This window comes from Gymnoscopelus microlampas (genome assembly GCF_963454915.1).
Source record: "Gymnoscopelus microlampas genome assembly, chromosome: 9".
In the NCBI taxonomy this organism is placed as follows: domain Eukaryota; kingdom Metazoa; phylum Chordata; class Actinopteri; order Myctophiformes; family Myctophidae; genus Gymnoscopelus; species Gymnoscopelus microlampas.
Window position 1 is genome coordinate 18730936 of NC_139946.1, and position 26921 is coordinate 18757856.

At 40.9% G+C, this 26921-nt stretch overlaps 1 protein-coding gene across 2 annotated transcripts; it reads left to right on the forward strand.

Moving 5' to 3' along the window:
* Positions 1-120: 120 nt before the first annotated feature.
* On the forward strand, positions 121-26493 carry LOC311051885 (dipeptidyl peptidase 9-like). Of its 2 annotated transcripts, none has more exons than XM_084066591.1 (21): positions 121-289; positions 3916-4009; positions 5056-5318; positions 7071-7183; positions 7675-7848; positions 8958-9126; positions 10239-10349; positions 11176-11304; positions 12108-12169; positions 12865-12965; positions 13342-13519; positions 14379-14538; positions 15145-15224; positions 15552-15722; positions 18037-18187; positions 18876-19021; positions 19870-20016; positions 20358-20510; positions 21301-21443; positions 22643-22754; positions 24752-26493. In XM_084066591.1, exons 2-21 carry the CDS (start codon positions 3951-3953, stop codon positions 24842-24844), a joined length of 2715 nt encoding a protein of 904 aa, XP_083922717.1. In that variant the 5' UTR covers positions 121-289; positions 3916-3950; the 3' UTR covers positions 24845-26493. The 2 variants fall into 2 exon arrangements, with proteins under 2 accessions (XP_083922717.1, XP_083922718.1); XM_084066592.1 differs by having other exon boundaries at positions 18037-18172.
* Positions 26494-26921: the final 428 nt, after the last annotated feature.

The window sequence follows — 26921 nt, forward strand, 5'->3', positions numbered from 1 at the left end:
AAAACTGGGCCCGCGACCCATACGTGGGTCCCGACCCACTGTTTGGGAAACAGTGTTGTAGACTAGAGAGTTGTTGTAGATCTGTAGATCTTTGTTTTCTCAGCCATATCTCATCCGGGTGAGAGGTCGTGTGGTTTGTTTCCTTGTTAGCAGCTCCGCTAGTCGCTAGACAATATTCACTTAACTGACAGTCACTGTGTGTTTGTTTGTGTGTTTTGTGTCTCTCTTTAAGCCTAAACACCGTGACATTTACAGGACCTGAACACCGTCATAACATCTTATAAAGCTGGTAAGTTATTATTATTATTAATAATGTGTTGTTGTTGGTTTCGTTATTATTTCAGTTTCGGTTCAACTTGGAGCTACTTTTTTATTTTTTTATTTGCATCATTGAGACAAATTCGGGATAATATATAAAGAAAAACGTGTTAAAAAATAGTTAGTGCAAATACATCATCATTACAGTGATAGGAACAGTTTCTATATATTTATAAATTGTTACTTTCATTTTTGTGCAGAAGGGAAGTGGCCGTTTCCGGGTTTATAAAGTTAGAGCTAGTATTGAACACATTTCCTGATGTGTTGCTCATTATTTAACGTTGTTCAAACACACACCGACGTCGCCTTCCCGTTTGTAGCAACGACATGCAGCGAAAATTACATGGTGTTTTGTTTGTACCGAAACACGCTATAAAAATAACATTGGTTTGAGTATGTATGTGTTTACACTGTACACATAGAGACCATCTTGTCAGACGGTCCCTCATTTCACAGACAGTGTTGTCAGATTTTGTGAGAGAAATAAGCAGCCAGGTCTATGAAAACACAAAACAAGCCCAAAATAAGCGACTAGGCTACATGAGCACTTTAAACCTATATACATCGGCTATTTTCAAAACAATATGGAAGAAAATGTGTACGGGGGTCCCTGGTACAACATGACATGAAAATGTTTGAGAACCACATTGGAAACGAGCCCAAATAAGCAACTACATTTTAGAAACAAGCTAAAAAAAAACGCAACCCGCAACTACCAATATGTACAAGCGATTTTACAGAAAAACAAGCCCTAAATCGCTTATGATAAAGCAGATATGGCAACGCTGCTCACAGCTGCCTGGGTGCAGGCAGGGACTGTCTGAAAAGTGCAACGAAAAGAGATCTTACCAAAAATATGAAATAACTTCACTCTCATCATACCAGTGGTTTTCAAACCTTTTCATGTCAAGGACCCCCAAATTGTTATGTATATCCAGTGCCAGGGACCCCCATAAGAGATTTGTGTAAAACAAATTCTAAATTATTAAAAAATCTTCCTTTTGAAAAATAGCCGAAGCATAAAATAGGGGTTTACATTTTTGGTTTTGCTTAGTTTTTTTTACAATTTTTAACTAGTTACTTTCCTATTAAAGTTGTTTTCTTTGTTTTGTTTTAGAAACATTGCACTGCGTTGTGAGCTTGTAGATCTGCTGTTTTCACTTATACTTCTTGAATTTATTTATGAAATACTTTTGGAACTGTTTTTTTTTGTATTGATGAAAAGGTTGATTTTTTTTGCTTAAACTTTAATATTTAAAAAAAAATATATAATATAGGAAATGAAAAAAGGGGATATTTACTTGTGACCCATACAAATTGTTCTGCGACCCAAACATGGGTCCTGACCCACTGTTTTGGAAACAGTGGTCTAATATTGTCTACCAGCATGATCTAATATGACAGTGACAACACTAGCGTTGACTCCCATTGTAAGAATGCGGAAATGCTCGTTCAATGAGGAAGTTCCAATGTTTGGAACTATATTATTAGGCTTATTTTTCAGGCTTATTTTTCTTGTAACCCAAAATACCATGCTATATATATGTGTGTGTGTGTGTGTGTGTGTGTGTGTGTGTGTGTGTGTGTGTGTGTGTGTGTGTGTGTGTGTGTGTGTGTTTATATGTATGTACTGTATGTATGTATGCATATATATATGCATGTATGCATATGTACACACACACACACACACACACACACACACACACACACACACACACACACACACACACACACACACACACACACACACACACACACACACACACACACAAGGTTTCTGCCCAACAGCCACGATATGGAAACTACATTAATTGGTTCATATTCACAAGTGTGTGTGTGTGTGTGTGTGTGTGTGTGTGTGTGTATATATATATATACATACACATACATACACACACACACACACACCTGTGAATATGAACCAATTAATGTAGTTTCCATATCGTGGCTGTTGGGCAGAAACCTTGTATCTCCATATTTAGATCTTTTCGTTATTTCTTTCGGAAATGAATGCCCTACCTTGTCATAACTCATAAGGCACATACATATCACACAAATATAGCATAAATTGCTGATCTCCAAGCTCACAGAAGCTTGTAGTTAGATTTCTGCTTTTTTTGCTTTTTAAAAAAAAAGTTGTTTCAAGTGAAAGTGTCTAGGTGTGTGGGTTTTATAAATATTGAAAAAAGAGCTTGTGACTAAATAATAACTACATTGGATCCATTGGAACACAGGTTATTTATTTTTTAATTCTGAAAAGTAATGGTTTTGGACATCCCGTTACAAGGTTTCCACCCAACAGCAACGATATGTATTTTGTATCCTTAACACCTTAATATTTTGAAAGCCAGATGTAGTCACATGGAGCTAGTTTGACCCAGCGTGATCTAATATGAGAGTGACGACACTAGCGAATGCGGAAATGCTTGTTCTATCAATGAGGAAGTTCCAATGTTTGGAATTATAGCCCATAGCGGCCCGCTTTGTGGCGAGATCAAAGCGTGTCATAACTCTCTCTCTCTATGGGTCTGGTTTGACCTAGTTTGACTGTCATCTGTCTGTTCTGTGTTCATTCTAATCATCAGAATGTCTTCTTTACGTGTCGCCTTATAGGTGGTTGTACAAGTACTTTTAGGAATAAAAGTTATTGTGGGAGGTGGACATAATAGGGCAATTGTGTGACACCTGACCTGAAAAAACAACAACATGTTGTCACCTTTTTCACCTCGGGCTGTTTGCATGCCTCGCTTTTACATAGGCCCTAAATTGTTTATGAATATTATAACTGCATTGCATAACTGCATTTTCAGGTAATTAGGCAGAAACATAACTGCATTTTCAGGTAATTAGGCAGAAACAAACATGTTCCCACTTCCCAGGTCCCTGCTCGTGACACACAAGCAAGACCTACAGTGTTCAGCCACTCATTCTAAGTCTGTGTTGTTAACTATAGCCTCTGACAAACAACAACAGCACATGTACTAGGACTACTACTTCTAGGAACCACATTTAGGCCTCAAACAATGATGTCAACGGTGAACACTCCCTCTAAACAGCCTGTAAAATGTGGAGTATCGGCGTAACATTTGTCATACTTGTGACAGTGGCGCTGACAGAAGGTCTGAGGCTGCTGCTTGCCTCAGACCTGTTGCAGTCGGGTCGCCCATGTTCTGAGGAGCTATGGTTCTTCTAAATACCAGAGCCTCAATGAAGAAACCCAGAGACGGCTGCCCACACCATGGCTATTTCCTCGGTAGAAACAACCTGACCTAGCGTTATGATCTTGCTTTTCGACAGAATTTGCGGATGCTGATTTTGGTTTAATCTGTTTTAATAACGTGGGCGATAAGGAGTGCATGATCGTCTTAATTTCTTCTCTATTCTTCAGACTGATCTATGGTTTATGTTAACGGTTTATTTTGTTACGGCATTTAGCGTCATGAATATCTTTGTTCAGGCTCGGTTGTCCCAAGGCACTGCTAAAGAAAAGGAAAAAAAAGAAAAAGATACATATGATTTATGCAATGTCAGACCACTGTTTGATTTTGTCACTTGGTCAAAGGCACAGTCTCATGTTTTAACATGATCATGCTACAGGTTGCCAAGCCTTGTCCAGAGTCGTTGGCCAGTTGATGCATAGAGTAAAGAGGGTGAAACTAGAAGACCAAACGGAAGACAGACGTCAGAAAAGGTACGGAAAAGACAGATCGCTTGTTCATGTTGTTCAACTGTGCTTGTCCAATTGTAGAGCTTGCTTGATTTAGCTGAATTCACTTGTATAGTAAAAGTGTTCTCTAAGTCCATAAGGGCTGGGCTTCGTTGGAAGCATGACACTTTAATAAAGAAAAATCAATCAATCATGTATATTATATTTCACTGAACCTTTAGATTTTTTCCTTTAACCACTTTAGAAATTAGCGACTTTTTTCATGTTTCTGTGTTTATTTATTAACATGTCAGAATCCGTTTCATCAAAGGTTACAGGTGTAACTCAAAGGTCCGTAAATTTTTTTTTCAGGATATATAAAAGTTGTGAGTTTAGACATACCGTGCAAAGAGTGGCAGAAATTAAAATACGGAATTTCAGAAAAATCTAAACGATTCCATAAATAAATTAAAAAGTGAAAATAGACGATTTACATGAGCATGTAGATCTGCTATTTTAACTTTATTGGTAATGTGGCCTAAGTAGTATTATTCTTTGCCCCTGGTCTAATGCATATCAAATTGGGGGTCCTTTAACCCTTTAAAATGGGGAAAGCGTCTGTCATTTTTAGCTAAAAGCATTATTTTATACTTTGGCTATTCAAAAATAGCAGATATACAAGCTCATGAGTTGACATAGCAAATATTTGAATATATTTTTTAAAGCAAACATTTGTAACTCAAATCTTTGCTTCTGGGGGTCCCTGTTACTAAATATTTTGAGATGGAGGTCTGCGGCAAATACATTTTGGGGGTCCTTGACATGAAAAAGTTTGAGCACCACTAATATATAGTGACATACGTTTTTTCAGAAAACTGTTCTACAAATTTAGAAGACATTTGTAGACTGGGCCTCAGGTCTTAATGGGCTAAAGGAATTCCAGGAAAAGAAAAAAAAAAAAAAACGAGGAAGTAGTGAAAATAGCCGATTTATATGAACTTGTAGATCTGCTATTTTCACTATTTTTGTAATATAGATGAAGTATTTTTTGTTATCCCCCTGGTGGTCTAATGCATAGCCTCTCTGTCCAGCTCCATAGCAGCAGCAGCGGCAGCGGCAGCAGCAGTGATGACCGGGACCGACGAGCTCTCTGACAGCACCGAGGTGGTGGAGATGGCGGACGTGGCGCCTGCGCCGTACGTGGTGGAGAAGTACGCCTGGAACGACCTGCGGCAGATCATCCACCAGGGCCGCCAGTACTCTGGCATGAGCGTCAGCAAGGCGCCGCACGACTTCCGCTTCGTCCAGAAGAAAGACGAAGCCAGCAAGCACACGCATCGCCTGTACTACCTCGGTGAGTCTCTGGAACGGTCGGACACACGACTGCACTTAGGGCCGGTGATCAGGGCCGGACTTACCGTTGGGCTACGGTGGGCTGCAGCCCTGGGGCCCCCAACTGGGGGGGGGCCAAAAAAACAAATAAGAAATTATGATCAAATTGTAAAGTAACCCTACCAAATTAAGAGAATTAAAGTAACAAAAAACAGAAAAAAGAAAGAAAAAAGCCAGCAAAAAAACGAAAATGTTTGTGCGCGCGCAGTGGGGGCCTCAAAAAAATCTCTAGCCCAGGGGCCTCAACTCCTATAAATCCGGCCCTGCCGGTGATGGAAAAAGATTGTGGATGTGCTATTTTCCACCGAATGTTCGCCCGGCCAGAATAGGGACACTAGGCTTCATGTGGTTAAACATCACACCTCAGTAGAAATGCTTTTGGAATTGTGTATGACTTGTTTTAATAGAAGCACTTGGTCATCATGGAAGCAATGCCCCCCTAACAACAGTAAAACTTTTACTGTTGAGGCTATTGCTTCCATGGTGACAAATCACTTTTATTTCCTCTCTACAATTAACACGTCGATGGCAGTAACAACGCTTTAGCAGACGCTCAGGACAGTGAAATGCTCCTCTGTCTTTATGTATCTATCTTTATTATCGGTTTGAATTTGTTGGTGGATATGTACTGTATGTGGAGAGAGTGGAGTGAACGCAGGTTTAATTCATTCAAGGTTTCCATGCAGAATAGGTGGATATACCTTTTATTGATCCTTCTGAAAAAAATCAGTTGTCATGGCAGTACTGCAGTTATGAAAACACAAGAGTACCAGAAACCAGGAGATTGTGCCGGTATAACCGAATGACATAATATCGTTGCTGTCGGGTGGAAACCTCATGTACAAAACTGTTACTTTTCAGGATTCAAATTAAAAAAAAAACAGCCGATCTACAGGCTCAAAACACATGGCAATAAGATGCATTTTTACATGCATACTTTTATGTGACACTTTAGTGTGACGAAGTAGGCCATTAAGTTACGGAAGGACTTACGTTAAAATACGGAGATAAGAGGTTTCTGCCCTACAGCAACGACATACAGAAGAGGAGGAAAACCATGATCAATTCGTACGGGTCAGACCAGGAAGCTCAAGCACCTGAAGATCATCATTTATTTAACATTGGGATGTAGCGATGCATACGCCTTGACCTCATGACCTAAACCTGAAAAGTACATCTTCAGGTGGGTTACACATTTCTTCAGAGAACCCCAGAAAGCTCATTAATCAGCTTAAAAATGCCAATTGTTTATCCTATATCTTCTCTAGTTCTCTCTCCCAGTTGGATGACATTGGTATCCCAACCTGAAAGTGTACTGCTAAAGAGCTGGAGTGTTTTTAACACAATGACCCCCCAAATGATTTTGGGGTCCCCCCAGATGATCACAAACCAACATACAGTAAAATTGTATACAGGGTATATCTGCACATTTCTAAAGTTACAATTTAATGACTTTAATGTATTTTAAGACCTTTTTAATAACAAATTGTCAAATAGTACGTAAGAATGAGTCAAACATTGTGAAAATAGCCGTAGTAGTTTGGCTATTTTCACAATTATCTGTGGAACCGAGTCAAACTAATTGTAATGCCTACAATTCAAAGTACTTGTCAGGGTGGGGGGTCCCCAGTTCAAATATGATTATTTTGGGGGGTCGCGGCCAGACGTTTTGAGAACCCTTGACTTACAGAACCTATAATGTCCTCTCCTACAGGAATGCCTTACGATAGCAGAGAAAACACATTACTGTACTCCGACGTTCCTAAGTTCATCATGAAAGGCGGCCTGCTGGTGCTGACATGGAAATCATTGCTGAACCATTTCCAGGTGAGCAGGTTACCTATTTTCAACCTAATCTTCACAAAATTGGTCCTCACTAGTGCTCATTATAAGATCAGATATATTGATCTGTGTCTCGGAGGTGGGCTGTGGACAGTTCATAAACCTTACTCTAATGACTTCATAAGTTTCCTCCAATGACATCATCAGTTGTCATTTCAAATGAGATTTCAAACTTAAAACATATATATATTGACGTATTTCAGTGTACTAACTTCCCCAGAAGATAAAGACTGTAGTTTCCAATAGCCCTTGATGATGTCATTAGAGTATGGTTTCTGAACTGTCCACACCTCCACCAATCGGACGCAGAGCGAGTAGACAGAAATGGTGCCATCTTATGAGCATTAGTGAGGACCAATAATATGAAAATGGGTAAAGTGGTCCTTTAAAAACAAGGGGACTGCAGGAAACCAATAACTGAAGAAAAAAAAAAGATAAGGAGACCAATAACTGGATGATGTTAACCTTCCTCTCAGGCCACCCCCCACCATGGTGTGTACTCCAGAGAAGAGGAGCTGCTCAGAGAGAGGAAGCGTCTAGGGGTGTTTGGTATCACATCCTACGAACATCACCCTGCCAGCGGCCTCTTCCTGTTCCAGGCCAACAGCAGTCTGTTCTACTGCCGTGACCACGAGCAGCCCGCCTTCACTGTGAGTGATTCACACTGATGATGATGATGGTGTTAACTTTAATAATAGCAGACCGTTCTACTGCCGTGACCACGAACCTCAACACTGATGTTACTTATATTACTTGTATTATTATAATCAACTATTAATAATACATCAGCGGTTGGGAGTCCTGCGTAGCTTGGCGGTACGGTGGATGTGAGATTATGAATTCAATTATTTTAAAGGAAAAAAAAAATAGTTGTCACAGATGTTCTCAAATTATGTCAGAAATTTTGTTCTGTGAAAAAAAAAAATGGTAAGGCCGACGGAAATGCCAGTGAATGCCAAAACTCAAACATCGAAAAACTAAAGTGGTCGTTTTCAAGATGTTTTGGCCATTATCTCTGGACCGGAAGGTCCAATCTGCTCAGTTCAAAACTTATTGGATGTGTGACTTTGAGGGCATTAAGCATTCAGTTACACCTTTTAGGGTTTTGGGGTATTCCGGGCCTAAAAGTATGGTAATTGTTCCACTTCGCCCGACCTCCAGTACACCCCTGGCAGCTGTGTAATAACCAGTTCAATCAAAGCAGTCAAGAGAATGTGGAACTTCTTGATATGTAAATCCATGCATGGAAAGACCTGTTTTTATTCAGCTAATGTCTTAGTTACACCAGCATTGTTGTTGTGAAGTTCAGTCAGTTTACCTATCAGTTTTTACTGATAGGTGAACTTGAGTGTTGAAAAAAGATCAACATTTCCATTTGGGTTGAGAAGAGCTTTGGGCGATGACAAAGCCAAATCCAGTCTTTTAATTAGCTGCTGGAAGCATCCACAGAAACACAACTTTTTTTTTCTCTCACAAATCAGAGCTTGTAAAAGAGTAGATGATTGTTGTTTGTTGTTGACATGCATGGAAAATATCACCAGGCTATATAAAACCTAATGATGTATGTAATTAGAACCACAGACACAATGTATTATGCCAGGTATTATTTATGATGACAACCACTCTTTCTTACCTTTTTATTGTCTATAAAAGTATTTGTGTGTGTGTGTGTGTGTGTGTGTGTGTGTGTGTGTGTGTGTGTGTGTGTGTGTGTGTGTGTGTGTGTGTGTGTGTGTGTGTGTGTGTGTGTGTGATGTAGACTAAACCGATGAACCCAACAGAGATTGTCAGCCAGTGTACAGGCACCCGTATGGACCCCAAGATCTGTCCAGGGGACTCCAACTTCATCGCCTTCATCCACAGCAAGGACATCTGGTTGACCAACATTGACACCGGCGAGGAGAAGAGACTCACACACTGCCATAAAGGTCACAACAACAACAGCAAAATCTCCACGTCACCAACGTGTTTCACTGGCATTGGCAACGGCCTCCTGCTTAAAGCTGTTTACCTGCCAAAGTTTCCATAATTTTGTAACCATCAGTCAACTGTTCTGTTCTATTAAATGTTTTAGAACAAATCTTTTCTAATCTCTACTGAGGAAGGATGTGTAAGATCAGTCAGAGAATCGGAATAGCGTGAAACTGGTGAGCTGCCGAAATATGTGACAATCGTGTAGACATCACATAACGTCAGTGTCCGAACGTAAATCATTGCGGTTTGTTTATTAGCAGAGTTCAACCTAGCGGTATTTAGGCCATGTATTTAAAGACCTCTGTGTAAGTTATGTGAAGTCCACACGATGGTCACCAAATTCACCGTAACACCGCCATGCTGGAGGACAGATGACGGAGGAAGTGAGGAGGCAGAAATTTGAGTATTGGAATTTGGCCTTAGGGATTAGGTGAGAAACTCAGACATCCGTGAGAGACTCAGAGTAGATGAGGTGGTTCAGGAATCTAGTAAGGAGGTCAGACAGGCAGACCGAGGACCAGGTGGGATTAAATCTCCACGCTGGCCTGGGAATGCCTTGGGATGCGCCAGTCAGAGCTGGATAATTTAGCCAGTGAAAGGGGAGTCTGGGATTCTGTGCTGGAACTGCTACCTCCAAATATATTCATCTGGCTCATGTAGGGCAATCGATGAATTGAGAATCAGGCGTTTTTTATTTTATTTTTGTATATATCAACCAATCAACACGAAAAAACTATTATAGATTTTTCAATAATTTAATACATTGATTAGTCTGATTAACCACTTAACCCTGTATTATACTTTGTTGTATTCTATAGAAAATTGTACTATTCTTATTTTGTGGTGTACAAAAATAGAGAAAATAGCTGATCTACACGCTCACTACGCGGCACATTGCGAATGTTTCTTTTTTTCTTTAAAAAATCTGTAAATAGTTTTTCGGGCGAAATTCTGGATTTTGAATTTCATATGATCCTACTAAATACAAACACAAGCCTTAGGACACATATCACACATGGTCAGTATAACGTCAAGCATCCAACTGTTTCCGTGTTTTTCTTTCCAGGGCTGGATAACATAAAGGATGATGGAAAGTCTGCAGGCGTAGCCACCTTCGTCATCCAGGAAGAGTTTGACCGGTTCTCAGGCTATTGGTGGTCACCGGTCAATGCTGAAGGTGAATAAGCGTGTCCTACTCTCCTAGACATGCATTTCTATATTGTAGTCCCTGAGATCAATCTTGAAAGATATACTCCCACACTGCACACCTAACTGTTTGTTGTCTACACGCCTGCTTTTAACTGACTGGTTGTGTAGAAGTTCTTTTTCACTTATATTGTAGTCCTTAAAAGGTTTCACTGTGTCAGATTAATGAGCTGCGGATACCTTTTTCTAAAAGAAGTTTTGGCAGACCACCCCCCCCCCTATTGGAGGCAAGACAAGTTCATTTGTACATTACGTTTCAGCAACAAGGCAATTCAAAATGCTTTACCTAAATTATTAAACGTAAAGACATTAACTCATTGGTTCTCAAAGTGGGGTCTGGTGACCCCCAGGGGTCCTTGTGGTGGCACCAGGGAGTCCCTGCTAAATTTGGTAATATCACAATCATTTTATACTATTGCTATTCAAAAATAGTATATCTACAAGCTCTCATAGCACGGCACAAAGTAAGCTTGTATATCTGCTATTTTAGTTTTTTTTTTTTAAATATCGAATCTTTGAAGTTTAATCGAAGTTGTGTATAATTTTGATAATATTTTTACATAAATCCTCTCTTCTGGGGGTCCCTGGCTCAAAACATTTTCAGATGGTGGTCCACGGCCCAATTTGGGGGTCCTTGACCTTGACCTGAAAAAGTTTGAGAACCACTGCATTAACTTGAGAATAACTTGAAACTTGTTGAAATATGGATACTGTTGTGCTCTTTGATGAGAGCGACGGTAGGGAGCTGAGACGAATCAGGGGGTTTGATGTGTGAATTTGTTCACTTTGGGTTTCAGACTCTGACGGTGGTAAAACCCTGCAGATCCTGTATGAAGAAGTGGATGAAACCGAGGTGGAGATCATTCACGTCCCCTCGCCCATCCTGGAGGAACGCAAGACTGACGTCTACAGATACCCTCGCACAGGTCAGCACACACGCACACACACACACACACGACACACGTACATACATACTGTACATACGTACAGTACATACCGTACATACGTACATTGATTAAAGTCCTCAGTCGCCATGACTGATTTCAGTCATTTGGGTGCCATATAGAGGCTAGCATGTCTTTCTCTTGGCTTGTAATCTTGGGTTGGCTTGTAACTTAAACACTTCTGCTTTGCACCATGATGCTAGTAAAGTCAAGCCCTACAGTAATAATATATACTTTATTTTATTTTGAAATTAAAGAGTGTTTTAATTGGTCAAAATAGCAATAGTATCCATGGTCAGAAGCTTCTTCCATAAACCATAAATGGTCTCGGATATTTCATAAAATTAAAGGTTAAGGCCTAAATCTGATTTGGCTGTACAGTATGGGCAGAAACATGGGTCTAGAACGAAAATACTGAAACATTTTACATTGGGCTATACGTATTGTTTCTTTCACACTGTCTCACAAATCGCAGATTGTGTTTTGGTGTAACAAGAATTTCCAAAGTCGCGATGATTATCTTTTTGCTTTAATCCCTACACACACACACACACACACACACACACACACACACACACACACACACACACACACACACACACACACACACACACACACACACACACACACACACACACACACACACACACTGACACACACTGTGCTTTGGTACATTGTTATTCTTGTTTCTACTCAGTATATTGGTGTTTATCCAAATCGTATGTAACATTATGAAACGTTGATGCTTTTGGCTTATCACTTTTGCCTATACTTTTGTCTTCCAGGCAGCAAGAATCCAGACATTACACTCAAACTGCTGGAGGTTAAAACGGACCCTCAGGGCAAGGTGAGAAAACATCTTTTATTTTGTAGATGCATGAACACAGTGCATACAGCAGTCAATGCCATGCTAAATGGTTACGGTCCACTTGGTGTTTTTGGTAATATTATGCCCTAAAATGAAATGGTTTTGGACATCAATAAAAATTGTGGTTAATCAGACTAATCGCTTTAGTCATTATAATATATCTAACCGTACGATAAAAAAAACAGTCGAATTGAAAAAGGAGTGCTAGTTTGCTAGGAGTGCTAGCCCCCACATCAAAAAACAGAAATGATGTCTCGGACTTACCGAGACTAGGGGGGACGATGATTTACGATTCTGTGCCTATCGGGACATAACTCGGACGCCGCTGAGTCGACCGAAGGTGACTTCACAATGCTCGGCACGGCGACTCGCTCACCTAAGCCCGCTCGGTGGTGCCTCTCGTGGCTCAAGTCACCTTCAGGCGGCGCGCCTCCGTCGGTGAAACCGAGTGCACCTTTTTCAATCTGTCTGGTTTTCCAATCGTACTGTGACATATATATTAAAAAAAGAAGATTGATATATTGATAATAATTAAGAATGATAAAACAAATTGCACTTCTCCATTATTCGATTAATTGAAAAAGTGATCGAATCGCTAAGAAAACAATGGATATTGTTGCAGCCCTAGCTTGAAACGTTGTACTGACTGTGTTGTGTGCTGTTTGGGCCCTCAGATTGTGAGCACTCAGGATAAGGAGCTGCTTGCACCCTTCACCACCCTGTTCCCTGGAACAGAGTACATCTCCAGAGCTGGATGGACACAAGACGGAAAATAGTGAGTCTCTCTTAACCACCTTCAACCTGGCCTCCCTATTTTGGGCACGTCATTATAGGCGGCAATATTGTCAAATTGTTGTTTCAAGATTTTCAAAAGACTTGAAAACTTTTTTTTTAAAATTGGTGCCCTGGACGCTTTGAGCTGTAAACAGTTGAACTTATAGAAAGGAGCGCCGGTCATTTGATCCTCCTGATTGTCTGTGACAACCCAATAATATACAACTCGACGTTGAATTGTTACTACAACCATGAGAAGTCCATGTTTACATTGTTTCAGCTAAGTCCAGTGCCTGGCCGTCGTCCTTAGTGTTTATATACTGTAACTGGACCCTTGACGGGTCTCCTGTTCTGATGTGTCTCCTCCTGTGTCCCAGTGCCTGGGCGGCGCTGATGGACAGACCTCAGCAGCGTCTGCAGATCGTCCTGCTGCCTCCGTCCCTCTTCATCCCTGTGGGCGAAGACGAGGCCAGCAGGACGGCTCGTCTGGAGGCTCTGCCCCAGGGAGTCCAACCCTTCATCGTCTACGAGGAGACCTCTGACATCTGGATCAACGTGAGTCAAGTCACACCCTGTATACTGTATATGTGTGTGTGTGTGTGTGTGTGTGTCTGTGTGTGAGGGCTAGGGGATATGACTTCAAATCAATTGCACAAATATATGAAACTTATGCTTCGATTACGATTAATGAGCGATTATTATTTAAAAAAGATTAACACTGCCCTCATACTTCTCTGACAAGGTCTATACTGTAAATATTACGGGCTCGCTACTTTTGTAGCCAGCATTTTACAACGAAGTATAGTACAGGTCTTACGTGGTTAATCAGGAAAAATATATATACTTTTGTTTCGTATTCATTCATTGATATATACAAATAATTAATACAATAAAAATAAAGCCTGCTTTTCGATTATTTGATTAACATAAATGAGCAAGAATTAGTCTGTTAGATGTTCTAAAGGTCGGTTTCGATATATTTTTGGTTAATTGTCCAGCCCTTGTGTGTGTGTGTGTGTGTGTGTGTGTGTGTGTGTGTGTGTGTGTGTGTGTGTGTGTGTGTGTGTGTGTGTGTGTGTGTATCAGAGGTTCTAAAACATTTTCATGTCAAGGACCCCTAAATTCATATGACATGAATTTGGCCGCGGACCCTCACCTGAAAAATAAATGTATAAGAAAGATTTGGGTCAAAAATTGCTCTTGTCATGATGGTCTATTTTAGAATAGCCGAAAGGGTTAAAAAGTGGTTAAAATGTTCCTAATTTTGCTGGGAACCCCCCCAAGGACCCTTCGGGTCTCCCGTACCCTACTTAAATAACCAAGGCACTTAACACCAGATGCTTACAAAATGACAGCAGTACTGCACTCTTGCTTTTTGCACTCTTGACTGTTTTCCATTTTAAAATGTTTGCAGGTTCATGACATCTTCCATCCGTTCATCCAAACCAGTGAAGAGGAGTTCACCTTCATCACAGTGAACGAGTCTAAGACTGGATTCAGTCACCTGTATAAAGTCACCTCCCAGTTGCAACAAGGCAGCTACACCTGGACCCCTGCGTTCACACACACTGAAGGTAACACAGTGCAATACACACTACATGCTGAAGGCAACGCAACACAATGCACACGCTTAAATTAAAGTTTAAAGTTCTCAGTCAAATATATAAAATGAGCTGAATTTATAGCTGCAAGGTAAATTGATAATTATTTTGTAGGCTACAGATAATACGACAACACTTAAAAATATCCCCATTACGCAAGTAATAAAGAGACACACACTGAAGGTAACACGACGCAATACACAGTTACACACACACTGAAGGTAACAACACATCTGAAGTCACTGTAAACCATGGCCTTTTGAGGCTTATTGCGATGGGAATGATGTACAAAAACGAATTTCACCCACTTTTTTACCTTGTAAACCTGTAATGTGACAATAAACCTGATTCTGATTGTTTTATTGTATCATCAAGTCTTACTTACTTACTTACAAAGATTGCTTAGCAAAGGCAGTACTAGTAACCCTAAATGAACAAGTGTGTGGTTCACTGCCCTGCTCAAGAGCACCTTAACTGTGGATTGTGGAAAGGCACCATATATTTAAAACCTGCAAGTGCAATGTGTTCTCTTTGGTCAAATAACTCCATACACAATATGACTGCTTCTCCTCTCATCAGATGACTTCAAGTGTCCAGTCAAAGAGGAGCTAACGCTCACCAGTGGAGAGTGGGAGGTCCTGGCCAATCACGGTGCAAAGGTAACATGGAAAGAAGCTCTGTGTGTGTGTGTGTGTTGTTTTTTTATGTTCCTGAAAAGATGTAGTTGTGATGCACCACTTTCTCCAAGATAAATACCTATACTGTACCACTCCTGTGGTTGAGAAATACTTCTATACTTACTTCAGCAATGGTTGATCGGCTTGAACATTGTAGGTGTTAATAAACACTGCATGTGAACGCTATAGACATGATATCCACGACACTCCTTGGCTCATAAGGCGTTCTCTGTGGACACAGCCCCTTACTCCTGCTATTACAGTGACACCCCAGTATTGTGTGTGTGTGTGTGTGTGTGGTGGTTTCAGCGCTCGACCACGCCGCGCATCTGGGTGGATGAGAAGACGGAGCTGGTGTACTTCCAGGGCACCAAGGACACGCCCCTGGAGCACCACCTGTACGTGGTGAGCTACACCTCCCCGGGGGAGATCGTCAGACTCACCAAGGCTGGCTTCTCCCACTGCGTCTCAGTGAGCCAGGTAATAAACACACAGGACAAGCAGTGGTGGAAGAAGTACCAACATGTTTTACTTAAGTAAAAATATCAATGCTGCGATGTAGAAGTACTCTGTTACAAGTAAAAGTATGGAATTCCAAATTTACTTGAGCAAAGGTATTGGTATCAAAATGTACTTACCAAAAGTAGAAAGTACTCATTATGCAGAATGTCCCATTTAGGGCAAATTAGGTTTGAACCCCAACACGGCCCCATTGATAGGCATGTCACAATTATTACTTAATCGTCTAATCACAATTATTTTAAATAATCGCAATTATTTTGTCATTATCGTTTCCATGTTGAAAACGTCTCTTCCCAAGCCTAAAAGGCAAACATAAATGTATTTTTTGGTTCATATGTTCCAATGTTCACAGCCAATTCACAGCCAAAAACACAATTAAATCGTTAATCGCAATTATTAGTGTGACAATTAATCATCAACTTACATTTGCAATTATGACAGCCCTTCCCATTGACTTCCAGTTTTCAAAAAGTATAAAACGTGTAAATTAAAACGCATACAGACAAGACAGACCGACCGACCCTCTTATAGACTGCTAGACTTCTGCAGAGCCATACTGTAAAAAATGTCATGACGATGGGTTTACAGTATTTATGTAGTATGGATGCAGACACATCCTACATCAAATGTAGCGTTATCTACCAATACATTACCGATAAATCAGAACTCCACTGCAATTGTATAGTAATTGCTGTTATTTCTTTTGCGAATGGCCCCTCTTGGGCTGACGTTAATGTCATTTAAACATTTGTCTGTTGAATAGAACAGAATTAAATGGTGTGCTATCAACTTTACTGTGAATACCTTTGTTTTGATTCACTGTGGTGCAAAAAAAAAGGAAAACTGATATGGGGCGCCGCGATAGCCAAGTGGTAAGGGCACATACCACCTAGGCTCTAACTAACGCCTGACAGTGAGTCCCTAGTTTGACTCCCAGGTCGGCCGGACCATTATGCTGCATGTCACTCTCCTGCTCTCTATTTTTTCCTGCGTTCCCGGTCTTAACCCATTAAGACCTGGAACTGTGTTATTTTTAGATTTGAGCTAAAAAGCATTATTTTACACTTTGGGCTATTCAAAAATAGCAGATATACAAGCTCATAGCGCGGCACCGAGTGCCGCACTATGAGCTTGTAGATCTGCTATTTTTGATTTTTTTTGAAAATGCGTGCAAATCCTTCAATATATATTGTTTAAAGCGAACATTTTTAACTCAAAACTTTTCTTCTGTGGGTCCCTGGAACAAGATATTTTGATGGGGGTCCGCAGCCAAATACATATAATTTTGGGGGTCCTTGACATGAAAAAGATTGAGCACCACTGATATAGAAACATACGTTTTTCAGAATACTGTTGAGATTTAGGAGACATGTAGAATCGGCTTCAGGTCTCAATGGGTTAATGGGGTGATACAATCAGATAAACTAAATGTATTCTCAAACAACAACACAATAACTCAAGTAAAAGTTATAGGATGTTTTTTAGCACGTTCCAGTCGGTATCCGTGTAGTTTCAGATCCCCAGCCCTTGTATGTAGGTCAGAGCAGGACAGTAGCCCTTGGGGGAGTGCGGCGGGATTGGGGGGGGGGGGGGTATTATGGATGGGGTTGGCTGCAGGTTAGACAGCCTCCACTGTACACCTGCACCTTTACTGCTTATTCAGCGTTCTGGAAACTAGTGCACTTCTAGGTTCATAGTGTGTACACACACACACACACACACACACACACACACACACACACACACACACACACACTCGATGACTAGTTGTGCTTTTGTTGTGTTGTTTGTTGCTGTAATAATATGAACCTAACGCCACTAGCTCTGTTTGTGTGTTCATGCAGTAAGCAGCCAGTCGGTAGGAGTCTGTACGTGTCGGCCAGGCCACAGCTGTTTAGTCTGGGTTGAACTTTTAGGCACCTGTGACTAGGGCTGCAACAGTTAATCAATTATTATTTTTTTAAATCGCTTTGCATTCAACACATTTTGAAGCTGTATTAACCCATTAAAACCTGAGGTCGATGCTACAAAGGCCTTGTAAATCAGTAGTTCTCAAACGTTTTCGTGCCAAGGACACCCAAAATGATATGTATTTGGTCACGGACCCCCCCGTCTGAAAATGTTTTGTGCCAGGGACCCCCCAGAAGAGGGGGCTATGGGGGCTGCAGCCCCCATAGCCCCCCCCTTCCCGCGCCACTGACAGCAGTAGTTGGACGGTGTGAGACTTGTCTTTGACCCTTGTCCCTCTCATCATGTCTCCTCTTCTCCTCAGGACTTTGACATGTTTATCAGTCATTACAGCAGTGTGAAGGATCCTCCTGTGGTGCACATGTTCAAGCTGTGCGGCTCCGATGACGACCCCATGCACAAAAAACCTGAGTTCAGGACCAGCTTGATGGAGTCCAGTGGTGTGTACCGCTCTGGTACCAGTATACCTTGCTAAAATAATGGCCTATGTCATTTCTTTAAGTTTTAATCCTTTAAGACCAGGAAAGCATCTGTAATTTTAGAGTTTAACCACTTTAACCATTAGCTTATACTTTGACTATTCAAACATAGTAGATATACAAGCCCATAGCGCTGCACCTAGATCTGCAATTCTTTTGAAAAATCATGAACATTTGTGCAAATCTTTGAATTTATATATTTTTAAAGTGAACATCTGTAACTTTGCTTCTGGGGATTCTGCAAATGTCTTCTAAATCATAAAAGTTTTCTGAAAAAACGTATGTTGCTATAATCAGTGGTTCTCAAAACATTTTCATGTCAAGGGTTCCCAAAATGATATGTATTTGGCCGCGGACTCCCCATCTCAAAATGTTTTGTTCCAGGGACCCCCAGAAGCAAAGATTTGAGTTACAAATGTTCGCTTTAAAAAAATATATATATTCAAAGATTTGCACACATTTTCACGATTTTTCAAAAATAGCCGATCTACAAGCTCACAATGTGTCACGTACCGACCTTGTAGATATGCAATTTTCACAGAATGTTGCCCCAGCATAGGGGACGGTAGGTTTCATATGGTTAAAGCATCAACTCCCCCAAAATAATATGCAAACTGAGAACCATCTAAGCCTCTCGCTCTTTGTATGTGTGTGTGTGTCCCAGGATCAGGACCAGACTACAGCCCTCCAGAGATCTTTGACTTCACAGGGAAAGCGGGATTCCAGATCTATGGCATGTTGTACAAGCCCAGCAACCTAAAGCCAGGCGGGAAGCACCCTACAGTCCTGTTTGTCTACGGCGGGCCTCAGGTAAACAGTACTGAAGTTCATTCATAATGTCTGTCTCTACTCAACAACCCCCTCAGAAAAACTATTTAAACACCTTTTTTGGTTTTCTTTGATTTTTAACTGAAACCCTTCAAAGTCTTTAGGCTGTAGTGACATTCCCATACTTTCAGTAATGTAGGAAAAACTATTTTATTTAGAAACAAACCTTTTGTAGGGCTGCTACTGGCGATTATTTTATTAGAGATTATTTCATTAATTAACTCATTCAATTAAATTTCAATTGTATTAAATACATTTCAGAACCCAAGATATCATGATTTGAAGATTTGCTGCTCCATTCACTTCTTGTTTAACATCTTACTGAAAAAGGCTGTATCTCGCTTCTTAAGCACTTTTTTTTTTACAATGTATTTTTGGCTCTGGCACTCAGAGCCGAACTGCCAGAAATAAGTCAGGCACTAAATGAGTTAAAGGACGACTTCACCACTTTTCAACATATCTTCATATAATAGGTTATCACTAATGTTCATGATAAAATGGTACCATTGTTTTCTAATCAGTCTGTGTCTCAGAGGATAGTAAATAGTATTTCATCTTTGTCGGATGGAAACCTCATATTTCCAAAACTACAAGATCTACAAGCTCAAAACTCTTACTTTTGTGTGACGCTGTGAGTATGATCAAGTAGAAGGGCGTTCATTTACGAAAAAACGAAAAAAGTTAGACTATGGTGATAAGAGGTTTCTGCCCGACAGCAACGATTTGCATGTTGTGCCCTGTTGGGTACCAGGACCAATTAGTGAATAACTTAATGAGTGAAGTACCTTCGTCTAAATAGTATCTGCATTTTGTGCTCTGTTGGGTACCAGGTCCAGTTAGTGAACAACTCGTATAAAGGGGTGAAGTACCTTCGTCTGAACACACTGGCCGCTCTGGGTTACGTGGTGCTGGTCATCGATGGACGAGGCTCCTGTCAGAGAGGACTGAAGTTTGAAGGAGCTGTGAAGAACAGAATGGTAATGATCAGTGGTGGAAAAAGTACTCACATTTGTTACTTAAGGAAAAGTATCAAAACTGGCAATGTAGAAATACTCTGTTACAAGTAAAAGTTCGGAATTCAAAATGTATTTGAGTAAAAGTCCAAAAGTATTGGCATCAAGATATACTTAAAGTACAAAATGAAAAAGTACTCATAATGCAGAATGTCCCATTTCACAAGTTTTCAAATGTATACAAATCTTTTGAAAATAGTAAATCTCACAATCTTTACCATACATTCTTGGTTTTAACCAGAAGAATATCACTTGCAGCACCATATAATGTGATGATTTGCTGTAATGTCTTGTGTTGTCTTTAGGGAAAGGTGGAGGTAGACGACCAGGTGGAAGGTCTCCAGTACGTTGCAGACAAGTATAAGTTTGTGGACATGAGTCGCGTGGCCATCCACGGCTGGTCGTACGGTGGCTTCCTGTCTCTGATGGGCCTCATCCACAAACCAGACATCTTCAAGGTCAGCAGGACAAACTCAATGTTTTAGTAGAAGCTCTTACACACCATTGGTTCTCAAAGTGGGGTCCGGGGACCCCCGGCCAGGGGTCCCTAGGGGGTGGGGTACCAGGGGGTCCCCAGCAAAATTTGTTAATTTAGGGTCACTATTGGACCACTGTACATCAAAGTCGATTATTCGGGGGGAAAAAGAGATTTTTTTTTTTACTTTTCTACAGCAGACACGCAGCTGAGCTCTGGTGTTGGTAGTTTTCCTAATCCATTCATGGTTGATTGTTGTCAAATCATTTGATACTGTATGTGAGGTTGTGCCTAGGGTCGAGTCAATGCCGACTCGACATTAAATTTGAATAATCAAATCGATTATTCGATTTTTTCGATTATAAGTCGAATGCTAAAAATCACTATTCGTGAATGACCTATTTTATACTTTGGCTTTTAAAAAAACTGCAGATATACTGTACAAGCTCATAGCGTGTCACTTCGTGCCCCACTATGAGCTTGTAGATCTGCTATTTTTGAAAAATCGTGACAATTTGTGCAAGCTGATCTTAGAGCTACAAAAGTATTTAAAAATAAACTGAAAGAAAGAAAAAGCAAAATGTTCAGCTTTAGATTGTGTGTTACTGTTTTGTATTACTGATGAAGTACATGGACCACTGTGTTAACAAGCCCACCGAGGCTTTTTATGTTATCCTTTTAGCAGAACGTTTGACTGTACTACCTGTACTTGTACTGTTAACGATCTTGTTGATAAAGTATTCAATCAATCAATCAATCCTGTGTGTTTGCAGGTGGCGGTGGCCGGAGCTCCGGTGACCTTGTGGATGGCGTACGACACAGGTTACACAGAGCGCTACATGGACACGCCTGAGAACAACCAGGAGGGCTACGAGGCTGGCTCTGTGGCTCTGCACGTCAACAAGCTGCCTAATGAGTACGCTATATATATATATATATATATATATATATATATATATATATATATATATATATATATATATATATATATATATATATATATATATATATATATATATATATATATATATATATATATATATATATATATATATATATATATATATATATATATATATATATATATATATATATATATATATATATATATATATATATATATATATATATATATATATATATATATATATATATATATATATATATATATATATATTAGAGGTCCGGGCGGCCCGAAACCCCTAGCCGCGCACGGGGCCCAGCGTGGGCGCGTGTATATATGGGATGAACATTTGGGAAAAAAAAAAAAGTTGTAATGTAAAAGTCAAAAAATTGAGGAAAAAAATTGGGAAGAAATAATATTTTTTATGTTTCAGGGGGTCCGCGGACCCCCTGGTGGTCCGCGCCAAAGTCGTCGGATGAAAATCTCCAAACGGTAAAAAAAAAAAAAAAAAAAAAAAAAAAAAAAAAAATTCATGCAGGTTCTTGCTTGTTTCTGGCGTGGCATCCCAACCTGGCATCCCAATGCCGGCGATGTGTACTTCCGGGTTGCATAATGATGACATCACTGTCGAATCCTTTGCTGTCATGAACCTAGCCTGGTGTGTTGACCAGTATTGATGACATCACTGGCTAATCCTTTGGTGTCATGAACCTAGCCTGGTGTGTGGAGCAGAGCAGAGCAACGTGCTCTTGTTGTTTTGGGGATTTTCAATGGCGGGCCGTCGTGTTGTGTTGGCGTCGGTGGTACGCACGGTAAGCGGTAGGAAGCTGCTTCCACTTCCGTTGTGTCCGACATTTGGTGAGTAGAATTAATTATGTTGCGAGGTGGGAACGGTGTAGTGAGGCATGCCAGGTGCCCTACGCGAAACGTAAATTCAGGCCGCCCGCCGTGGCGACAGTGTTGGCGACATGTGGTCTGACGGTGTTGTGTTTAGTCGATAACAGAGCTGTGGGGTGTGGACACCGAGGGCACGGAAGTTGCTCGCCATTTATATAGTTATATATATATATATATATATATATATATATATATATATATATATATATATATATATATATATATATATATGCGCCTTCTGCTGGTCTAGCATTACACTTACCTTGAATTGATAGATTAAATAAATATGCAAAACGTTGTGTTCTTCCATGCAGGCCTAACAGATTGCTGATCCTCCATGGTTTCCTGGATGAGAACGTTCATTTCTTCCACACCAACTTCCTGGTCTCACAACTGATACGAGCTGGAAAGCCTTACCAGCTGCAGGTAATGTTATGTTATCTTACATTACATTATGTTGCCATATGTTACCTTATGTTGTGTTGCATTATGCCTCTATCAGTGTTGCCAGGTTTTGTGAGAGAATAAGCAACCAGGTCTATGAAAACAAGCCCAAAGCAAGCGACTAATAGGCCACATGAGCACTTTAAACCTATACACATCGGCTATTTGAACAAACAACTATACTTTAGAAACAAGCCCAAAAAACACCAACCCGCAACTACCAATATTTAAAAGCGACTTTACTTTGGAGCACGACCGTGGATTTCTACTACACTACACTATACCACTATACTATATATACTGTATGTTATCTTAACATTCTTATATTATACCATTATATACTACATACACATTATTGCTGTACTATATTATACTATCATATATATCTTACACTATTATATGCGCTACTATTGTTACTGTTACTACTTGCACTGTATCTCTTTCTGTCTCTCCTCTGTCTCTCCCTCTCTCTCTCTCTCTCTCTCTCCTCTTTCCCCCGACACGGTCGAGGCAGAAGGCCGTCACCCTAGAACCTAGGGTCTGCCTGATGTTTCTTCCAGTTAAGAGGGAGTTTTTCGTTGCCACTGTCACAAAAATTGCTTGTTCAGGGTGGGATTGTCGGGTCTATTCTCTACATGTAAAGTGTCTTGAGACAACTTGTTGTGATTTGACACTTTAATAAAATTGAATTGAATTGAATTGACACAGAAAAAGTCGCTTATAATAAGCGGACCTGGCAACACTGGTTGCTATATGTTACGTTAGGTGGATTTATAGAAGGTTTCAGCATTTTGTTTTTAGGACACATGAAAACACTTGGCCAAGCGCTCATTTCTTTTGGGAACTTGTGAGTGGAGATGGACAAGGAATCAGGGAGAAAGAGTAGGGGAGTGACCTGCAGCAAATGGTCCGGCTGGCCAGGGAATCAAATCATGAACTCGCTGTCAGGCATGCCCTAATCGTTCAGCTATTGGGTCGCCTTAACAAAAAAACAAAAACAAAACATTAAAACATATTAAATAATTATACATTAAATAATAATACATTTAAAAACACTGATAATTGACATGTATTGTTATTGTTTATTCCCGATGAGCAGGTTGGTGCCTTGCATGGTTTCCTCCGCCATCGGTGTATGAATGTGTGTGTGAATGGGTGAATGTAATGCACAATCATTGTAAAGCGCCTTGGATAAAGGCTCTATATACATGCACCATTTACCATTTATTGTGATATGGTCCCAGAACAGCAGAGGGAGCTGTGGGTCCAGAGACTGGTTCTAAACCAGTACTACGCTGTCTCATGTTAACAACCCATTAAGACCTGATGCCGATTTGTGCCGTTCTGAGCTTGTCGATCGGCTATTTTCAGCCAAAGCTTTCCCCATAATATTAAAACAGAAAAGACACTAGTATTGAGCCCTGAGGGACTCCAGTTACCCATATGAGGTGTAAGTGGTTAAAGAGGCTGAGACACTTATAGGTGTCAGACGTCATCAAAAGCACCCATTGTTTTCAACGGTGGTATAAAACACTGTAGGCACAGTGTACAAGTGGCTGTATATGCAATGACACACAGAAGAAACGAGTGCTGTAGTGCAGTGGTTCTCAACCTGTGGGCCGGTACCCCCAGGGAGGTCCCCACATGATTTGAAGTTCACACCGCCTCGCGTTGCGAGGTGTTGTGAACTTGTAGATCTGGTATTTTCACAATATTTATCTGTGGAACCGAGTCAAACTAAATGTAATGCCTCAACAACTACAATTCCAAGTGCTTATCAGGGTGGGGGGTCCCCAGTTCAAATATGATTATTTGGGGGGGTCACGTCCTGAAAAGTTTGAGAACCACTGATGTAGTGCACTGTTTATTTTCTGACTGCTGTGCCCATTGAGCTGTGTCAGTGTCTGGAAGACTGCCAGCTACAGGGAAATTGAATACTTTTGACTATAACTGTTGGTACCCCTCATCTCCTTCTCCAGATCTACCCCAACGAGAGACACAGCATCCGCTGTCCAGAGTCCGGGGAACACTACGAGATCTCCCTCCTTCACTTCCTGCAGCAGAACCTCTGATCTCCGCCGCTCGTCACCGATCAGACGCAAGCTCTCTCTCCTCCTCCTCACTCCTCCTGTCCTCATTAATCTCTTCCACTCCTTCCTGTTCCTCCTCCTCCTGTCCTGTCCCTGTCGTCCGTGTCTCGTCCCCATTGGCTGCCATCAGGTACTGTATGTGATCAGGACAACACGCGAGACATCCAACACGGCTGTCATGTCCTGTTAGACACAGACAGAGGCTGTGTCTGTAAACCCCACATTCAGGGGCGGATGAAAATACCAGACAACGTGGAAATCCTCCGTGATCGTCGTCCGCAACAACAAAAACAAAAACAACAGGTCCTCTAGCTGCAGTGCATCCAAAGATCCTTGATATGCCAAGATATAGCCAGTATCACACCTTGCCATGAGTAAGAAATGGTACACAAATGGGCTCCTGAGTGGCCGTGGTCACTCCACTTATCCATTGGAGGTAAGAGACGTAACGTCCGACTTCTGGTCTCCTAAACCCACGATACACAGATACAGGAAATCGGTCGCAGTTTGTCTGTCTTGGTTTCTCCTGCCGTCTTTGGTACACCGTGTCTCTCACGCCGGGTCGCTCCAGTTAACACCCGCCGCTGGCATAATGAGTGATTTTAAATCGTACCGTACGCTACGCCAAGCCACGCCAGCCATGCCCACCACGACTAGAGACTTGCTGATTACTTCGTTCAGTCAGTTCAAACGGAAAACACTGTGCGTTAAAAAAAAGACGATGGAATGCCTTGCCCAAGGATCAGGGCGACGGTGTTTGTTTTTGTTTACATTTGGATTTTTATGTCATGTGTTGTTTTCGTGGACCGACTCGATGATTTAAACGGAGGATAGCCTTCAGCAAATGAAAATCATGACGCGTGGGGTGTGAGATGCTTGCTACTTTCATGCATAAAAGAGAATTATGTAAACATGCAATCACTTTACAGTTACTCTCTGCTTCCTCTTTGCTCTGTTAGTTGATTTGTGTTAAGATGACAAACGATATATTTTTCACGCAGTGTGCCATCATGGTTGCAAAATGGTTTCGAAGAAAAACGGGCCATGTGCTGCCTCAAATATTTTAAGTGTGTTTATTATTAAGAAGAGAATATTTTTTATCGATTTCTTATTGTTTCACAAGTCTATAAATGTTGTTTCTGAGCTCTTTCATCTCATGTGCATCTTGAAGTACTGAATTATTTAAACATCTTGCCACAATGTTTTTAGCAAAATGTTTTTGCTGCCAATTTTGCATCAACTTGACCTGTTGGGTCATCGTAACGATATCGAGGTATTTGGTCAGAAATATTGTGATATTAGATTTTGCCCATATGGCCCAGCCCTAGGTCATATATAATGGAAGCAACATCTAGCAGACTATGGTGCCTTGTAGAGGACATTGCAGACCTGCTCAAATAGTCAGGGAATCTGTTTGAAATGTGACGTAAACAACGCTCACATTATAAAGTGTCTTATGAGGCGCCCTCTGGTGGCTCAGCCAGTCAGTGCGCCGTGGACCACATGCTTCTCGTGAGACGAGAAGACCCGAGTTTGAATCCGACTCCCGTCATCATGTCTCACGTGTCTCCCTTCTCTCTGGCTTCAGTTTACTGTCTCTATAATCTGTCTTAATAAAATAAAAATGGCCAAAAAAATCTTTAAAGTGTTTTATTAACTGCACCGTCTGCATTATGGCCTGTCGTTACCTGCATGGTCACTAGGTGGTAAGTACACTTTCATATAAATGGTGCATTTACTGTATATAGCACCTCTCTCCAAAGTGCTTTACATTTCCCATTTCACACACACATGCATTGCACATACTGACAGCAAAGGAAACCATGCAAGCTCACCGGGAGCATTTAGGGCTACAGTGTCTTTGTTGCTCAAGGACACTTCGACACTAACCCAGGGGAAGCCGGCGATCTAACCCGGAACCTTCCGATTCCCAGGCAGCCACCCTTGAGGCACTTGACGCCCCATGATGTGAGTTAAATTTATTTGATTCATTTATTACATTTTCCCCATCAGTTTTCTTGGGATTTGACTGACAGGCCACTAGCCTGGCACGACCAGA

What these genes read in the sequence shown, in the direction of transcription:
- LOC311051885 (XM_084066591.1), top strand. Translation starts at nt 3,951, where the DNA reads ATGCATAGAGTAAAGAGGGTGAAACTAGAAGACCAAACGGAAGACAGA. An exon ending in ACGAGCAGCCCGCCTTCACT is followed by an intron (nt 7,849 to 8,957) that starts GTGAGTGATTCA and finishes TGTGTGATGTAG; the next exon opens with ACTAAACCGATGAACCCAAC. An exon ending in GAAAGCCTTACCAGCTGCAG is followed by an intron (nt 22,755 to 24,751) that starts GTAATGTTATGT and finishes CTCCTTCTCCAG; the next exon opens with ATCTACCCCAACGAGAGACA.